This window comes from Numenius arquata, chromosome 2, assembly GCF_964106895.1.
Source record: "Numenius arquata chromosome 2, bNumArq3.hap1.1, whole genome shotgun sequence".
In the NCBI taxonomy this organism is placed as follows: Eukaryota; Metazoa; Chordata; class Aves; order Charadriiformes; family Scolopacidae; genus Numenius; species Numenius arquata.
Genome location: NC_133577.1, coordinates 78,133,510 through 78,153,497, shown reverse-complemented (window position 1 = coordinate 78,153,497; position 19,988 = coordinate 78,133,510). Strand labels below are relative to the sequence as shown.

General features: G+C 41.5%; 1 protein-coding gene across 1 annotated transcript in view; it reads left to right on the top strand.

The window, feature by feature from the left end:
- TCF20 (transcription factor 20) overlaps positions 1-19,332 on the top strand; it is a 43,280-nt gene extending 23,948 nt beyond the window's left edge. The window contains exons 2-5 of the mRNA XM_074168365.1: positions 4,993-5,086; positions 11,899-11,948; positions 14,924-15,051; positions 18,954-19,332. Of these exons, the coding sequence (XP_074024466.1) occupies positions 4,993-5,086; positions 11,899-11,948; positions 14,924-15,007 (228 nt within the window). The 3' untranslated portion in view covers positions 15,008-15,051; positions 18,954-19,332. The remainder of the gene's footprint in view (positions 1-4,992; positions 5,087-11,898; positions 11,949-14,923; positions 15,052-18,953) is intronic.
- The last annotated feature ends 656 nt before the right edge of the window (positions 19,333-19,988 follow it).

Genomic DNA, 19,988 nt, shown 5'->3' with positions numbered 1-19,988 from the left:
TGTTGCTTTCCATTTTATTCCGTTTATGCATTCTTGACACTGGTATGCAAGAAGGGGATAAACAAGGAGATACCTAGAAAGCAAAGCAAAGGAAAAGGGAAGAAAACAGAGAGCAAAGGAAAAACTGGTGCTTGGAAGAGAGGAAGTTAGAATGAGGCCTGAGTGTGGGGCGCAGGTGAGCAAACTGAACGAAGCAACCGATCAGCAAGAAAAGACTCTTTGGATTATAGACAGTAGAAAATATGATATAGTTGCATCTGTTGTGAATGTCCTTGCTTAAACTGCTTTGGTAATTATTCCACAAGAAAGATAGTGGAGGAATCATCTGAAAACATCTTACATTAGTGTTAGGCAGAAGCAATTAATTTCTGCTTCTAAGCAACAGTTTCTGCTGCTGCCCAGAATATGTTGGAAGGGCCAGTCCAGCAGCTCCCATCCTCCCACCAGCAAAACCCTGTCTCCTGTGGGATTCCAGTGCTCCTAGACAAAGACATTATCTCTGTCAGTGCAGAGCCAAAGAGAATAGTTTGTGTTTTACTTGAGCAGCTTGGGGCACTTCTTTTCACGAGCCCAAGAGCTTGTGCTTGGTCAGGAGGAGGGAGGTAGGTAGCTCAGGACCTGTTTGTGTTCTGACACCTGTGTGGAGCTGGGTACAAATCGGAGGGAGGCAAAAAAAGGTACCCCAAAACCCCACCCCTATTTATTACATTTAGAGCAGTGTGCTCTCTCTTGTAGTAATGGAGGAGTACAAATTGCAGAGGAAAAAAACTGACCACCTTAAAGCAGAAGAAATATAGCTAGTGGATGGTTTAGTATTTTGAATGAATCAGAGCAGCTCTGCTGCCGCTGAGGTAGCTGTACCCCCAACTGTTCACACTTCCAGGTTGGATGTTACTTCATTTTGGTAGACAGAGAATGATGAGCTGTAGTGAAGGAGAAATGGGCTGCTAATAGCATGGAGAGGTAGAGACAATGTATCTGGCTTTAATACTATTGATAATTTAGTTCAAGGGATGGAGTGTCTCTTCTAAATGGCACTTTTCAGTCTCTCCAGCCTATTCTAAGTGAGATATATGTGCCTTGTGGCCAGAGATGAATTGTGGAGATAGGACCTCCGAATCAATCTTGGCTGTGTGGTCTTTTTTTTCTTCTTCTTTTTTTTTTTTTACCTTTTTTTTTCTTTTTTAATTTAAGCCAGGAGTTGATTAGATGCCTGGCAATGATTACTATCCATTGGCACCTCCCATTGGGAGCACACTCCAAGTACCAGCCTTCAGCTCTTTCAAGCAGGGGAGGTTAAGCAGGCTGCTTACTGAGCAAGAGGAATTTCTCTTCCCATGAGAGCTTGAGTGCTGTTTCCCTGGCTAAGAACGCTGTAATTCCTTTACAAGTGACAAGCAGGCTGCTACCATCTGCTGGTGAACGGCTGCAGGATGGTGGAGTTTGGGTGAAAATTTGCTCATGGACCAAAGAGAACGATGACTGGTTATTAAGCCCAACTCACACATTTCCTGTGTGAAGTTGGTGATTTTATTTTGGTTTTAGAATGTTTTCTAGTTGTAGTGTACATTTTTTATTTTCTTTTTGTTTTGAAACATAAGTGCATAAGGATAAGGATTCTGACCAAAGCCACAAAAAGTACTGGCAGGAGCTATGCATCTTTTAATATTTTAAGGCACAGCAGTGATGTCTTGCGAAAGAAGACTGGGACTGTCCAGAAATTATTTTTAATCACTTTGTTCTGTCTTTCTAGAAACACCTGGATGTATTTGGAAACCACATGGCAGTATATGGTGATAGTCTCTTTCAAAGATTAAATGATAGACTAGTAAGTTGTTTCAGAACCATACACCTTTGTAGGGTGTCTGCTTTGTTCAGTCACTCTGTGGTGTGTCAAGAAGGAAGAACTCGAAAGAAAAGAGTAGTTATTGTGTATGTGGCTCCCCCAGCTTCCCCTGAAAGAAGCAGATGGTCGGGGGTCCCAGGAGGTAGAAGAAATGGGGCCATTAGACTGTCAGTGGCTTGTGAAAAGCAAAAGCATCTGCCAGAATGGAGACTTGTTCAGCAGCAGGGGAGCCAGCAGCAGCAGATGATCTCTGCCTTGAGCAGTCAATAGTATTGTAGTCCACTGGGGAATTGCTGTTGTGGGCGTAGCTGCAGGTAACCTTGGTAATAATCTAGTTGGTCTGGCAGATTTAAAAAAAGGGAAATGAAGGCTTGATGCTCATGCTCTGGCATCTTAACTACCCACTTTTCCTGTCTAATCGGTCCTAACTACAACCAATTTGAAAGTATTCAGTACCCATTCTCAGCTGAGCGCTACAGGCACACTTAGAATTCCTCAAAATGCCTGTCGTGTTTCCGCTGCAAGTTTCAGAATAGCAAGATGAACTAGATGCAACAAAGAGTAAGTTCAAAGACTAAATTAACATTTGGAAAAGTATCAAAAATTTTGCTAGGGGTCATCTTGTTTTCAGTTGTATTGCACAGCACACTCTTTTAAGACATGTCTTTTTAGTGTTAAGAAATATTTAACACAGCTGCAGTTTAATCTCTGCTGCTGTAGTTCTTATGCTCTTATTGACTGTTCTGTACAGGACGCAGTGTTCCAGGGAAGAATGACCTCTTCTGTTGCAACAGTGTGATGGTACTTCAAAGACGAGATAAAGTGGGGAGGACAGAATGCCTCTGAGGAACAAAACTAGAAATTAATTTCTGTGTTCAAAAGGAATAGTCAATTTGGGTTCTGTCCTGTTAGAATAATTAATCTCAGTCAGCCACATCTGAGAGGGAGAATAAAGCATACAGGTAAAGAGCTGTGGTTCAGAACTCCTCAAGCTGCGCTTTGTGAATACTTGGCATAGGTGAATCTGGGACTACTGCCAGTACATAATATTCTTCTAGGCTTGACTTCATAGCCAGGAAAAGACATTTTCTATACATGAAACTTGGTTTTACTCCCATGAGAGAATGAATTAGATTGCAGTTTCGCTAGAGATCTATACATTTTGGTGTGCGTTTAAATATTGGTTTAGATTTTTTTACCTTTGGAAACTAGCATTCGTGTTCTGACAGGCAAAAATAAGCTGCTTGGGTGTCTCTAGGCCTCAGGGACGCTTTCCTTGCATCATAAATACTACAATACTTTGTCATGATACACTATCACGGCTTAGAAGATAGACACAATTTAATAGGGAGCGCTGAAGATGAGGCTTAGGATGCTTTGGCATAACCGAAAATAGAAGGCAGTAATCAAGAACTGCAGTTGTAGATGTCATGAGAACTGACATCTCACAAGCTTTTTTGTGAGTTGCATCTGCTTTGATTTGGGGAGGGCCACCTGGTTTATGGCTAGAGCTAGTTTTGCTTTCATCCTCATTCAGTCATTTAAATACAAACTACAGTCATCTCTGCATAGCATAGAACAGTAGGAAGAGCAATGAGTGTTGTGTAGTCTTAGTGTTTTTTGAAATATTCTAACCAAAACTGTTTACTGTGCAGAGCACAGAACTTTGCTGTGGCTGTTATCTTTGGCCACATCTATTCTGCAGACCTCCACTGCCACACGTATGTTGTTCAGGGATGTGAAGAAGTGTGGTCCAGCTGATGTGGCCATCTTGGCATATGAGCCTCCCCATACAGTAAAAAAAAAAAAAAAAATCATGCTTTTGTCCAGTGCCAGGTGCGCTGCTGCTGCTTCTAGCACATCTGTTCTCTGTGCTGTACAGGTGTAGCTTGCTGATAGTGTTAATAGAGCACATGTAGTTTGACACCAGCTTTTCCAATAGAAAAAGAGTTTTTTAGATCATTGTCATCATCTCCCTGTGTGCAGTCAGTGACCAATGGCAACTTCTTACAGCCTAAACTCAAGGTGAATTGTACCGGTTATAAGAGGCCTTATTGTGATGTCGGTTGTGTTTATTAGCAAAACCAAAAATCTAGTGTTTATTAAGTATAACTCAAAAGTTATCATAGGTCATCTTTTCTTTTTCTGTTAGTAGGCTATTTGAGTTTTAATTTTTAAATAGTAGTGGTCTCTTGGCATTTGTTGGTTTTTGCCGTATGTGGCTTATTTTCTTTTTAGAAGGGAAAAATGTCAGCCTGTCAGAAATGGCTTTCATCAGAATGTTAGATTAGTTAGTGAAAATCACTTATTGTATACATTCAGGTAATAAAGTTGCTGTCTGAATGAGATGCACTATAGGCCTGCTTCCTTAGGTTGTTCCTTAAGTCATTCAGGATGAAGTGAATGGATGAGTGGCTTTCATTCTGCTGCATTCCCATTTGTCTGATCATATGGTTAAATAAATCATTGACCAGTTGAGGTAATAGGACTTAAGAACTGAAAATTGAATGTGGTCATCAGATGAGTCTTACTACTTTGAAAATAAATGTATGAGCATCTTTGTAACACTGCAGGCGTTTCTTTTGGAGATCTGCCATTTCTGTGATGGTGAGGTATTTTCCCTTGATGGCATCTTCTCCTGCTCCCAGTAAGCCTTTTTTGATCACCTGTGAAAAAATGTTCAACTTGGCTTGATCTCTTGGACTGCTAGTGATAATGAAAATGATGTAACCAAATTACTTTTACGCTAATGGTGTCTTCTAAATCATTCTCTGTCATATTAATTCTCATTTTAAAGCTGCTGTAGATTCAAAAAAGCTCTTTTCCTCCAATTTTAACACTGATGTCATTGTCACGTACTGAAATATAGGCCAGTGCAATGGATTTGAGAAGTATTTCAAGTTCTTTCTGAATGGTTGGTTTGAACATTTGGTATCACTTGCCTGGTTAGCACAGCTGAGAAGTTTGTTGTTTGAAAGAGCTTGTGTTGTTGCCTATTCAAAAGGCCTGTCTTTGTATAGTGTGGAAAGATACAGTCTAACATGGTGATACTTCAGAAATTTGTGCAGGATAAAATTCCAAGGAAAATACAGATATTTGGAAGTGTGATTGCAGTCTTCATTGCTATTTCTTGGTTTCCCTTTCAGAAATGTTCCCATTGCCAGGAACCGGGAGCCACCTTAGGCTGCTACAACAAAGGCTGCTCCTTCCGATACCATTACCCATGTGCCATCGATGCAGGTAAGAACAAATGACACACTAACTATATTTCATGTTTATTCAAAACACACGACACTAAATAATTCCAAGCTACTTTACAAATTTACTCCCTCTCAGTTTCTCACCTATTATGAAGGTACAATAATACAAATGGTGAGGAATGGCATCAGGTAAACCGTGTACAATAATGCGTAGGGACAAGATGGAACTTGTGATGAAAAAGAATCTACCTGAAAGTGCAAAAAAAGCCTGATTTTGGGGAATGCAGCTACACTGACTGAAATTTGGCTGCAATATGAGAACTGACTGCTCTTTTCTTGCAAAAAAATAGAAAACTTTTGTTAAAAGGTTGCAAGTAACCAGAAAGGTGTTTCCTCTTTCAGGGTTATGCTCCTATGGACAGTCATAGTAATGATTTCAAGTGCAAAGTGTTTGTACAATCATCAGCACCACTTGCAGCACAACCTTCCTTCTCCCTCTTTAGAAGCATTTCAGCCAGTCTCTTGAGTAGGTCCAGTTTTCATCATTGGACAAGCAAATGGTTTAGATGGTATTATCTCCAGCTGTAAGCCTGGGGTTGTGAGTTGGTGTTGTACAATAGTGAAAGTTTTTCATGGATATTCTTGGGTAAAAAATCCCAGCTCAGAACGAATAGTGTCCCACTCTTTCAGTTCTCCTGTCATACAAAACAGTCTAATAACAAGCAGGTAAGGATTCAAGATTACAACTCTTGCCTGGCAACTAATTGCAAGCTTCCTGTTTGTTACCCTGCTTCCACAGCAGTCCACTTGTTTCACCACCCATTTTATGCTGTTTTTCAAACGTTAGAGTATTTGAAGTGGGAATGTTAATTTCTGAATGACTGCATTGCACCTCTCACTGAAATCCCACCCTGTTGGAGCACCACGTTTTATTCTAATAGAAATGTTTTTCATGAAATTAATATTGTAGTGAAATACTACTAGTACCACAGTATAGATGGAGAATCCTTAATTTTACATGAAATAAGGTGTTACAGAAATATTATTCAGGTTGCAAAAGTGGCACACTTGAAAAATCGGCAGAAATAAGGATGTCCATGTAAGTTTAATTTTGGTCTCTTATGAATGTATCTTAAAAGATAGTAATTGCCTTATTAAAGACGGACATCTTTTCCATAAGGCCCTACCTCAGTCTGTAGGATGAAAAGGTACTCATTCATGAGCGTATGTTGCCCTCACTGATTCTGTATTTTATTTACTGCATGTGATTCCATCTCAGTTCTGAAAGTGGAACTGTGGAATTTTCTGCAGTGTTCATCTCTGTCATGCCTAAGAGTTTCATGAACATTAACAAACTTTTTATTAACAGTACATTTGAGAGACAGAATAATCAGATTTGTGTTCATATTGCATTTAGTAATTTGTTTCTGGCTTTCTGACCTGCCCTTTTCAATACCATGAAAAACCAAAAGAAATTATAGGGAATGTTCCCAATAGTTTGGGGTGGTTAATTTGAATTCTCATCTTACTAGGTACAGTATGTAACATTTTCTATGTTCTAAACACAGGTATAAAAATTAAGATATTGTCCTTTTTCTTCAGATATATCTTCCTCATTAACTCTACTCCACTTCAGTAAATGCGGTAGGATCCTCCAGATGACAAATTTACTGAACAATCATGACTGATTCCCAAGAGAAGTTCTGTGTTATGCATGGAAGAGGCAGTGTCCTGTACAAAAACCAGTATATAATAATACTGTTTAGTCCATATTAAATGTAATATGTCTACCATATAATGTGTCAAAGCGGGCTACATTAAATTTGGCTTTTCCTCACATTTGTCTTGACTTTGCAACCTTTGAGGTTTTTTTAGAGTAGCTTTTTGTGTTCAAGTTGCAAGGCTATTCTTACTTCATTCTCTTTTAATTTTCTTAAGAGACATCACGTTGTCATGTGGCCATCTGTCAGAGTGCACATTCCAAGCTAATTTCCCTCCTTTGAGTAATACAGCAGTAATAAATTGCAAGCCACTTAGTGGGCTAGAGCTGCATGGAGATGGGGTACTTTGTGAGTTTCACAAACACATTTAAATAGTAGCAGAATGATGGTATAACTGGTGAATCTCTGATTTCACTCAGGGTAGAGTATGATTTAGCGAGAACAAAGATTTTTCTTTGTTTCTTTATACATTTTCCTTTCTGTTCCTTCCTGTTCATTCTGTATGTGTCTGATATGTTCTCCATTCTTCCAGCTCTTCATACCAGCCACAGACTCTTTATCTAGTTGGTCTCTGATTCCTCTTCTCAAATTTCTTATCCCAGTTTCTTTGTAAGACCCAATTCTCCCTACTCCTTCCCAGCTTTTCCTTTGCCCAGTTTTCTAGCTGTCATTCTGGCTTCCTCCTCTCTGCTCTTAGATCACCTCCTCTTCTCCTTTCTTTCTCCTAGCTCCGTTTTTCACCTTGGAGCTTCTTAATCCTGTTTGATTCTCCTTACTTATCTCCGTGTTACACTCAACCCTGCTAGTTCCTGTTGTATATTGCCCTTGATCTTTAGGCTGCCCAGAGAGGCTGTGGAGCCTACTGAAAACCTGCCTGGATGCATTCCTGTGCAACCTGTTGTAGGTGAACCTGCTTTGGCAGGGGACTTGGACTAGATGATCTCCGAAGGTCCCCTCCAACCAATTACAGTTCTGTGACTCACCTTTCTGTGCCTTATCCCACATTTTCACTTCTGCCTTCTGGACCAGTGCTTCCCATTTTGCAGTTTTGAAATGGTCACCTTCTTCCTTCAGGCTCCCTGAGCCTTAGAAATGTCCCCTAACAGCTTCAGTGCTTTTGGGTCCAGTGCTTAAATCTGAGGCCAGAGGTTCATTTATAGGAAAGACGTGCTCACCTCCAAATGGAAGTATTTTTGGTGGAAATTTCAAAGGATCTAGCAACTAAAATCTAAAAAGCCTGTCCTGAGGATGTGCAGATTAAAATTCACATTCCTCCTTTCAGAGTTATATTTGCTGATTTTGTGGTAAGCTCTCAAGACCATACCTTGGCTAAAAATCAGGTCCTAGTGAAAATCAGGGTATATGGGAACTTTTCAGAAAATATTTGCTGGCATGTTTAACATGGGCAGAATAACTTTTTTCCAAGGAAGAGTTTTAAGGAAATTGTTAGGCTGCTTTAGCTGAAGTTTTCAACCAAAACAAATAAAAGAGCCGAGCTTGAAGTAGAACCTCAGTATTCAAAATTTCAGCTTGATGGTATGACAGTAAAAGACCCTGCTTGCAATTGCTTTTATCTGTGGATGTAATCAAGCTGTCTTAATCTGTAGCCGCTCTTCCAATAAATCTGTATAAAGGAAATAAGCAAGCTAATGGAACAGGACTTGATTTTTCGTTTATGCCCAAGCAGAAAATGTAGGCTTCCTTGAGAAGCAAATCAGCATTCTTTTCTCTTCTCTTTCCTCAGCTTGCTGTCTGCCTGTAAACCCTTTTTATGGTTATGCAGTGCTGCTGTCCTTCCTGTAGTGAATCGAATGTGGATATTTCTAAGTTTCCTTGAGCTCTGTGGTAGTTTCATTTGAAGGTGACCATTAAAGGTGCCTTCCAATCTAGACAATTCTATGAGTCTATACTGCTTCATAGGATGGTGCTGCCTTGCTTTATTGAGGATCTGGGACAGATCAGTTCTGAATCCTCGGAAATTTCTCTCACATTTATAAGGGCCCTCAGACTTTTGGAATATGATGATTAGTACTGTACCTTTAAAAAAGATGGGTGTAAAAAAAGCCTTGCTGGAGTGTTTTTGTAGAGTATGTTGAGTCATAAACACTTGTTCTTTTACTGAGTTACTGTAGCATCCCTGAAGTGACCATGCCTTAGCCGAGACAAAGTCATACTCCTGGGCAGTTGCATTGTGAGCATGGTTTTACCTTTGGATTGGTGTGGATTAGTAGTTGGTACCATGTCAGTTACTGTGCCTCATTTGAAAGGCAGTACGGTTTTAGTTTTAAAGGTCTGGAGGGTGAAATATCTCAAAACAACTTCAGTTACTTGCAGTGCTGAAGGCTGGCCCTGCGGTGTGACCTGGGCTCTGGCTTCTGCACCGATGGCCGGCTTCCAGTCCCACCCTGGTGAGGAGCCAGGTTTTGCACCGCTGTTGCTAATTGGCTGCTATGCAAGGCACGTGGCTTCGTAAGCTGCCAGTTCCTACATATGGATGCTTTTATAGAGCCTAATCCAGCCTTCCTTTTTATCTCTTTTCATACAAAGTAATCTTTGGCAATATAGGATGCAAGAGAGCTGAACTCCTCCTAGCTATTTGCATAAAAATCAAGATCAGTAGTGCCACTTAAGTAATTTTTATATGGAAATGACTGTGGTTAACATTGTCTGTGTTTGGCTTTCGTCTGTCCAAATTTATGAAGAGCCTCTGATGTCTCAAGATAACTTAGTCTTAGGGACGTCTCCATGGAAACAGGATCTTTGTTTTCTGAAATTTTGTATCCGCTCCCTCTGCTTGTTCCTCCCCACCTGGAGTTAGATCCTGATTGTTGGAGCACACTTGTCCCCTACAACATGTTGTAGGCAGTTTCACATACAAAAGATTTTTGACTGTGAATGAGGAAAAGACTAGCAGCAAAATGAAATTAATTTTCAGAGAACAGAAATCCTGTGTCTTCACAAGTATCATTAAAGATGAGTAACAAGCAGAACACAGAGGGTGAGACAAAGTGTGAAGCTTACAGAAGAATAATTGCTTCTATTAAAAATGTTTTAGGTTTTCCTTGACTTCTTTATGGAGAAAAATCTGCACAAACAAGGACGAGGCTCGGTTCTTTTTCCCTTTCTGCCACAATGAACTGATCATAGCTATGTGTCTAGTGACTTCATGATGGATTGTAATCTGTGATATAAAATACTTGGAACTGCTAACTGAAATCCAGGCCAGCTTTGTAATGATGAACAAGTTTTGCCTTATTGGTATTCAGCTGATTTTCTACAGCAAGCTGACGAAATTTTTCATAGTTTTTCCTTAAGAGAAACAAAAAAATAGCTATTAATTTTATCCGATATTAGTATTTGCAACACAAATACCAACCCTAGTAAGAAGCTGAGCTCCATGTGCAGATCAGACATGAAGTACGAGGTTTCTGACAGTTCTTCCTGATCCTTGTACAATCTTCCTTTCTGATGTACGAGCTAGAGAAGTGCATTCGTTACCCATGTTGGGTTTCCAAGAAAGAAGAAATCTCCATCCTGGTCTACCATACTGTTTACGTTTTTGATGATTGCTCTGTATATTTTTGATGATTGCTGTATTATGCAGTGATAATTCATGCTGTACTCTAAGGGAAGGAATTTTACATTTATAATGAGACAACACTTTATTTATTTCCTGTTATTTGCTAATACTGCATTTGAAATTGTTATCTGTGGCAGGATTAAGGGTTTTACTCCCCTTTGCTAAAATCTCTCAAGTAACTTAGCCTATTGCATGCTGTTTCCCTTTCATTTGGGCCAGAGGCGTTCATGTTGAAACATAAGCGTTTCATAGCAGAGGGATGCTCTGCCAAAGCTTGGGTGTCTAGAAAGCTTTTCCCTCAAGCTTTAGTTGCAGTCTCCTGCTGTCTGCTAAACTCTTCCAGCAGATTGAAACAGCAGGTAGCACTGGTTATGCTAATACTTAAGAGCGTTTTAAATTAGCACATTCTATTTACCATTGTGCATCTTTACTTGCTAGCTGTTTGAGTAGGTTGGAGCAGGCAGGAGGTCACTAGCACCTTGCTGAATTCTCACGGGGTTGGTCACACTGAGGGTGTTGATGGTGCTCGGACAGCCTGCCTTCGGTGCATGAGGCAATTGGAAAGAACAAAGTCAGGAGTTTGGGCAGGTTGAGAGCTGGCCCTGCAGTTCAGGGTGCCCAAGGGAGGCAGCTGAATTCTCTTGGGAGAGTGCTGCTTGTTCGCTTGGCTGTGAGGGTGAAATACAGGGTATCTGGAAGGCACAGAGCTGGACGGTGGTGCTCCTGGAGTGGGCATAGCACTGCAGTTCCTGGAGCTGTAGACTCAGCATACCATAGCGGCATCCTCTGGGAGGGAGGGTGAGAGAGGAAGCAACACTTACACTGGCAGTGCCAGTAAAGAAATGCTCTTCAAACAACAGTATTGCTTAATTTGTTCCTAAATAAGCACTTCTACATTGGTGCCCCACTTCCTGTAATAGGTTTAAATCATTAATTAAACTATTTCTTAGATCATAGAAGCTTCACATATACAAGTCATGGAAGCAGATTCAAGAGCAACATGAGTGACCTGACTACTGTAGTGTCAAAATGTAAACTGATCACCAGGATTTGGGATTGCAAATAAACTGTCATATACACCCATACCTAGAGACACACACCCCTTCTCCCCCTGATGTTGGCAGGGCCTTGGGGTAAGGATGAAAGGCAACAATTTTCCTATGAAATATAAAGCAGGGACCGTCTGTTCAGATTGGATGAATGCATTCCCCTTCCTTGTGCTGTAGCAAGGAAGCTGGAATAGCTGAAGGGGGTTGGGATACAGGATTTGTAGACTTGCTGTCGTGATTCCCATTCTCTACAGCAGATCGGGGAGACTGGAGATGCTTGGACTTGGCTCGGTAATCCAGGCAACATTGTCACTTGGGCTGTTTAGTAATATTATTTGCTAAAACTTTTTGGGTGGAAGGGATGAACCTGCTAATAAGATAGTATTCCTATAAGAGATCTTTGAGCGGAAGATATACCCGTGAGGCAAGATGAACACGTGATGTATTATTCAAGTTGGGTTTTATTAAAAAACTAATAAATTGCTGTCTTCTCTTTCTGTAGATTGTTTACTAAACGAAGAGAACTTCTCAGTGAGGTGCCCCAAGCACAAGGTAAGAATCCTCTCTTGGATTAGACCTGTTTTTTGCTGCCCTCTTCTGGTATCTGAATTTGGATTAGTAATTTTATACCTGGATAACATCTGTAGTCAGAGATGCTCTTAGATGAATTCTTCTGTGATGTGTGCTTGTGGTATATTCTGGGGGCAAACATCGACTTGAGAAGAATACAGAGAGTTTAAGAAGGTAAATCAGCTTTTTGCCCTATCTATTCAGTTCTTTAGATCCTGGATGACTCTTTAGAAAGCCCACCTTCATTTCCTGTCTTCTGTGATAGAATCAGTACACTGCTCACTGTTTCTGAGTGCTACATTGAAACAGGCAGTGGTTTTTCTCGTTGGATTTACTGAGGATGGAAGGAGGAATTAAAATGGCTCAGGGAAAAGTTTCAACCTGTTTTTGGAAACATTTCGACTACGTGATGAACCAGTGTAGTGATTAACTTGAAACACCTTGTTCTAGTTTAGTGGTAGTAACTAGACTGAGTCCTGCCACTCAGCCTTCAATAAATCTATCTGTTCAGTTGTTCAGTAGATCTTTGAATTCTTCAGAGGACCCATCATCATTTTGAGTTTTTGGTGGTGGATTCAGCATGCTGCTTCTGCCTAGGGTTTGGACATCCTTAACGGAGTGTCCCTGGAGCCTTCAGACACAGTGGTGCTCAGAGCTGGGCTGCTGTTGCTCTGTCTGTATGGAAGGAGGAGACGAGGCAGAGGGTACATACAAGCAACGTGATACAGTGCTGGGAATATCCCTCCCAACTCATAAGGGAGGATACATCTCTGGGAGGCTGTGGATACCAGTCCACCGGTTCTAAATGCTCAGAAGTATCCAGAAAAATGGCTATTCTTGTGGCCAGTTGGATACACCAGGAATTGTGCAAGAGTGTGGGTGGCATATGCTGGAAAGGAAATGATAAATAGGGAAGAATTGTGTTGCTTTCTAGCAGGGATTAGTCTCCATTTAGTCCTTGTCTGCATATCTCTTCTCTGCCTAGAATTAGACTGACATCTGGTGGTCTTTTGTCTTCACAGATTATCTTTAATCTGTCTTTTGTAAACATACAAGAATTAGTCTCATGTTCCTTTCTGGATGTTCTATCACAATATGATGTATTTATACACACGTATTTAAAATGTGCTGGAAGATTCTGGGGGCATTCAGGCTGTTATCCAGAACTGGCCTACTTTTCATCATAAAAGAAAATAAATTACTCTGCACAATTGTGGAATAATATTGGAAATGTACAGCAAGCTTAAATTGATACATTAATGCTACACGAACCTGCAGATCTTGTCAAACAAAAATGGGAAGGATGAGCTCCCCTTATTGTGGAATGCAACTTTGGATATTTGACTAAAGAGAATAGGAAGGTTACATCTTTGAAGCCTGTTTAATTTTTGCTGCCCCACTGCCTGAAGTATTACAGGAAACATAGTGTCAAAGCTTTTCATAGCTGGCTTGGGTCACTGCTGCTGTGTGTGAGTACGTGCAGTGATGGTGCTCAAACTATGAAAAGAAACAACCATTTTACAGAATCCAGCCTCCTGGAGAAGATACTGAGCAGGCACATTGGTTTCTAAAGTAATCTTGGAGGACGAGAGGGGGAAAACTGCCAATTAAGTTGATAAAGGTGCTTCGTGAGGCAATAAAATTTTGAGTTTTATTCAAAACTATCCCACTGCAGATCATTTTCTGTGTTGCGTCGAAAATGGAAATTCAATGCCAGCAGCCATTCTCTGACACTGAAGTTTGCTGGCTTTTGCTTAGTAAAGCTAATGAATCATTTATTTGAAGTCAAGCAGAGTTTTATTTGCTTGGCTGTGACTCTGCCCTTGCCCTGTGGTTCAGTGATCATTACTGGTTTGTTCCAAATCCTTCTGCAAGGCAGAATTATAGGATCATCTTGCTCCTTCCATTGCCGTGGCTGGAAAGGCGAGTTCCAGCCAGTTTGCGAGGCAGGAACAGGAAGGTTGAAAACCGTTGCTCTAGAATGACTGGAGAACAAATTGCATCAATTTTTTGCATGATATGAACATGAGCAATTGAGAGGAAGAAAGACTTTAGATTAGACCATTTAAAACCTATGCTTTTACATAACACCAGTTTAACATTAGTAGCTAATTAGTGGCTGTCTAATACCTCATTCTTCTGTTCTGTAGTTAATGGTTGGAAGAACTAACTGTATAAATCCTCTAGCAGTGTGTAACTCCCCCATTATAGTGCCTCTTATCCTTTTTCAGTCCATGCCTCACATCGGTAAATACACCTCATCATAATAAGTGGCTCCTGGAGAGCAAAGGTGCTTCTTGCCTCATTAACTGCGCTTGACACTTCAGGCATAAGCAGGCTGAGTCCAGAGGGACTGGTCCTGCCTTTGCCTGTGCTCCCCAGTGAGCTTTCCCATTTCCTTCTGTCAGCATTGATGCTTCAACCATCCATGTCCTGAATGTGCTACTTTTGCAAAATAGCAGCTTTTATCACAGGGAAAACGCTGTCTGAAAACTAATCATCTTTTGAAGGGTTAGCTTCCTCTCGCAAATCCAACTATAGCTGTGTGTCTGCATCACAGCCAGTGCTATTGCAGCAGAAGTGATAAGGATGCCGAGGCACTGAAGCGGATATAAAGGGGATGGGATACCTCACCTTTTGGTGGCACTGCTGTCTTAGATTGTCTTAAGCCATCTGTGCAACGATTTTAAGCGGTTTCTCAGCTTGTTCTACCTTTTTGTGTTAAATTCTGTGTTTCTTAAAATTAACCAGGCTTTCATATCCCAAACTCTTTACTTTTGTGGAATTGCCTGCTTTTGTCACAGGGAAAACTCTGTCTGAAAAATCTATGTCTGGTTCCAATACTGACTTCTTTTTCTCTCTCTCACTTTCTGTATGTTCACTTTCCCTACCCCTGTCTTCCCTTTCTCCCTCATTTTCTTTTTCCTCCTCCTCCTTTTGGCTTGCTGGTTTGTCAGCCCCTCCTTCCTTGCTCTCTTCCCTCCTTGCAGAACAAGATGGTGAAAGGCAGCCTCAGCACAGAGCAGTCGGAACGGGGGTGAGGGGGGAAGTGTACTCCTGGGAATGGAAATAAAAGCAAGCACAGGTGAGTTGGGGAGAGTTCCCAGTTTCCACCAGCCGCTTTCTGTGGCTCCTTACCTCCAGTGCCTTCACCGTTTCTGTGAGAAGTCAAGGTGCTCTGGTGTACATTCAGAAAATTTGCAGTAACTGTTTAGTTGGTTTTGGTTGTTGTTTTTTCCCTGCTACCACTCTGTTTAGGCTAGTGACTTGACTTTTCTTGTATTTCTGCAGCAGTTCCTTCTGTTTAGCGGTGAGAGGCAAAGCTCGTTAACTGTTTACAACTGCCTTATTATTCTCCCAGCTAAACCAGTGGCAGAAATCTCCTTTCATATTGCCATCATCACATCCATAAGATCTGAAAGGTTTTTTCCATAAGTCTCAGAGTAATAGTAAGCTTCCATATAAATAAATAAATTCATCAAAGTCTCTTAAATTGTATATGTAAGGAAGAATTAATAATACTGATGAGTTCAAGATTATTGTAATCTTCATTCCGCTTTTTTCTGGAAATGTAAATACAGGGACAAATAAATTAATCTTATCAGGAGCCCATTACATTTCTTTCAGACCAGCATTTTCCTCTATTTTGCAAACAGAGATGAGTGATAGAAGGTGGAACTATATCTACAAGTGGCCACAGTTGCCTAAGTTTGTAGTGTTTACTCTGGTCCCTGGCTCTGAATCCAGGGTGGGCTGTAGTTTCTGTGAGTTGGCGTGAGCAGTGCTGTGGGAAGCAGCAGTTGTGCTCTTGTGCCTGGGTGGGGAATTCGATTTGTCTGAAACTACTTTTTCTCATGTTAGCATCTGAGTTGGGTTGTTTTCCTCATCTGGTTCACTGTGTGGCTGGGCAAATATCCAGGCACAAGGAGGTAGTAGCCCAGGGGTGGGAGTTGGCACCCAGGGAATGCGATGAGATTGGGATTTATTTCGTTTCCACCGAGTGCATTGCCGTTCGCTGGCAACAGGGAGGTCTAAATGAAATAAGTGTTTGGTTTCAAGTTAATACTTATTTGCACCCTTTCCCATAAACTGCAGCCTAAGAAGGTCTCTTGCCTTCATTTCGCTGCTGAGTTGCATTTCTTACTCCAGCTAGTTGCTTCTCTTTCTTGCAATTATGCAGGTAAAGTTGCTCTTCCATGTCTGTTCTCTGAGCTGATTATAACAATCCCTGTCCCGCACCGTCGTTCCCTTGCTCCCCAGGCACCTCCCTTACTTTGAAATCTTACCTGTTTCTTGAGTTAAGTAATTGTGAAGTGCTTTTAATGGTGTTTTCTGTGAAGGATGCGAGATTAATCGGACAATTCTGGTTTTTAGTGCAGTAGCAGAAGACAGGTAGTGTTTCATATGAACACTTCATAGACTGACTCCTGACTTGCTGTAGCTCTGCTGTGTTCTGTGATTTTTCATTTTTAAGCATTCTTTCTTGGCTTTGGAGTTGTTAAAACAGTTACCATGCAAACAGTATTTAAAGTTCATTATTTGAGTAACTTTTTTCCTTCCATGGTAAATATCATTGGGATTCTTTTAAGCTTTTCTCTTTTCCTTAAAGCGTAAAAGGCAATATAATTCATAATGTTAAAACAGGATGATAGTCTCACAGACAGGGCTGTGTTACAACTGTTTCACACTAGAGAAGTCTTCTCAGTGACGATTTTTTGGGCCATTTCTTTAAGGTGCTAGTGAACATTACTACGTCCCAGAGACCTTTACATAGCTTTGTTTTCTGCATTATTGTCCAATGCTAACTCTTTTTTTTTTTAATATATCCTAGGAATGCATTAGCTTAAGACCTTGCAGGCTGTGGAGTCTCTGCACCATGTTTACTGTGTGCTCTAGACATTTCTCTAAGGCATCATTTATTTCCAAATCCACTTTTCCCTCAAGTAGTTATCTGAAGGTCCTATTTAGCCCTCCCCATTTGGTTTCTGAGAATGTCTTAAAGATGAAGTTCTCCAGCATGACCTTGAATCCCGAAATAAAACACATGCAAATCTAAAAGATCCAATTACTTAAAAAAGAAAAAAAAAAAAAAAAAAAAAAAAAGAAGAAAATTGCTGTGTTACTGTGGTAATTAAAGAAGTTTAGAGGAATTCTGTAGCAGTGCTGGTAGTACAGGAGCAGCCCTTCTGCTGGCCTTAGTGTTAAGATAGAATGGGCCCTCAGCTGTCAGATTATTGGGCTAGTGTAGTCCTGGTTTACTCCTGGGCCCAGCAAGTTAAGAAAAATCCTGCCTGTTGGATAACGTCCAGGCAAGTCGGTGTATTCTGTCTCTGTTGCTTCTCTCTCCCTGAGCCAGTTGCCTCTAGAACATTTGGATCAAATCCAGATCTGGAGAGTGACTGTGGGAGTGAGTCTGGTGCTCTGGATCCTGTCCAGGAGTGGCGAAGGACTCTCTCTGCGCGGTGAGCCCGTTTCCTCCTGGAGCCAGTGCCTAATGCTCTGGACCCGTTCCAGGCATGGGCAAGCTGCAGTTGTACGGGAGCCAGAGACAGCAACGCGGCCTTGACACTCCTTCAGCGAGGGCTCGCAGTTGCACCGTAATGAGTACTGCCGAGGTCAGCTGCCTGAACTCTCTAGGAACCTCCCTCCTTTCCCCTTCCAGCTGTAGCCCCAGGGCTTACCCGTCTGTTTTTCATACACTCCGTCTTCGCTCTTAGCCTGGCACCCCTGGGTGAGAGGGTAGTTGCAGCCAAGAGGTAGCCTTGCTGGGATGTAATCTAATTGGTGTGCTGATAATGGGAACAGCAGTGACTTCTGTATCACACTTAGGGTTCCTGGAGTTTAATTGCCAGCTATGAATGAACATGGGCGTTCCTTCGTTCCCAGGTGCACCTCTAGTGCCGTTAACTGTTCTCCATATGCGTTGCTTACATTGTGAGCTTTTTTCCTTTTCCCAAGCTCACTAGCCGGTGGGGAGGGATTTATCTAAGTTATATCAAAGTAAGTAACCTTACTAAATAAACAAATTGCTTCTGGGCTTGCTTGTGTTATGGGAGAGGGAAGAAAGAAATAGATTGTTTCAAGCTTTGCTTTCTCGGCTGTGCAGATTAAGAATGAGAACGGTAGCTTAGAGAAATGAAATTTGAACTTTGCAGTTTCTTTTTTGAACTGAGCCTCCACCAACTTAGCAAACGCCTGAAGTTCATTCTCTCACCTTAGAGAATTTCTGGACAGGGAGAACAAGCATGCCAAGCACTTGGATGTTGAAAGACATCATGAGCTTAGTCCTTCCGTGAACTGTCGCCACCACCGTAATCTGGCAATTAGAACAAAAAGCAACAGAAAGAAATATTACCTGCCCTCCAATTAGTTTAATTGCAGCTTTACCTTTAGCTTGTGAAATCTAGTAATTTCCCAGATTTGGTTCCTGCAGTTGGAATCCTGTAATTTTGATACCGGTTTCACTATCTGCTACATACTTACTGGAAACTACTGGTGGATGGTAGTGTGTGAAAGGACTTGGGTCCAGTCCCTGAGGGGCAGTGAGTGTGGCATCCCAGAAGCTGTCATCGCATTTGAATGTGCTTGGTCCTCTCTGTTTCCAGTTTTCATAGTCAAGATGAGGAGTGAACGTGAGGTAAAAGGTAAATGAGCTCCTTTCTGGCTGCTGGAGGTAGCTGTTCTGTAAGAGTGCCGTGCCCTTGTCATGGCACAGGTCATGCTGTCATCCTGGACCTCCTCTGTAGCTGGGTTTATTTCATCTTCTGCTGGTTGTTTAACTAGTACTTTTTATCACATGGAGTTGCTCTTATGAACTACTCACCGTCGGGCTTCCATCCGTTTTCAGTCCACAAAACTAAAGAGCTCTTGGTGTTAGTGCTGTGGCCGGCTGCTGAGCGGGTTATTCCGAAGCTGGAGGAGGCGGGGCTTGTTGGCAGACAGAGGGAAGGAGCCATTCCGATGTTACTGTTTCGCTTTGTTTTCCAGGTTAGGCTGTTGAGATAAAAAGCGGTGGACATTCGTGACTGAATGGAATCTCTCCCACTGTGCAGCCATGCCCCCTCTCGACGTGCCTGCCAATGCCAGCACTTCCTTCATAAATTCTTACATCACACTCAAGACTGATGACATCACAGAATCTGACCAAGGAGTCTGAACCAGCTGTTTCCATGGACACAATCTCCATAGTGACAGTGGGAAGGGGAGGGGGAAAAGGAAACAGGTGGGGGGAATTAAAGAGGGAGGGATAAATATATATATATATAAAGATCTATTTTTTAGTCTCGAAAGACTTTGTTTTAAATGAAAGGTGCGCTATATCCCTTTTGATGCTTTTGACTAAAATTAACAAAAACCCATATAAATTAAAAAAGAAAACTGTAGCTAAAGTAAATACTCAATCCAAAATCAAAGCAAGGCCCACGGAGCCTAACATTTTGCGGGAAAGAACAGCGGAACTGGGAGTACTCCAAACAGGACTTGTCTCCCTTCCCCTTGCTTTCTTTCTCACAACATCCAAGGAAGTTCAATTTTAAAAGACAAACAAAAGAATGAGAAATTGGTTTTAGGGTGCAGGAGGAAGGCTTGGATGGTTGCAGGTGATGGAGTGTCCATATGGTGGGGTGGGGAGGTTATTGTTTTTGAGAAACACTATATATTAGTAGTGGGAGCTTCAAAAACATCTGAAGACTCTTAGGTCCTGAGACTCATGAAGTAAGAGGTAGCTGCTGCTGGCCACGTCCTTGTTCGTGTGGGAACATCTGTACCATGCAGGGGAAAGGAGTCTCTGCCCTTTGTGGCAACAACACCCCCCATCCCCCCCCCCCAGATCATTCCAGGAAGCTGCCTTCAGTTTTGAAGGCAGGTGAGAGGGAGAGATGGTTTACCTGCCAGATAGGGAAACTGGGAAGGAAGTCTGAATGTTGGTGGAGTCAATGGATCTTCAAACTGATCAGGAAAATCCACTTAGCTTTTTTTTTTTTTTTTTTAATTTTACGTTTTGCTTTTCCTAAGGAAGGAAGA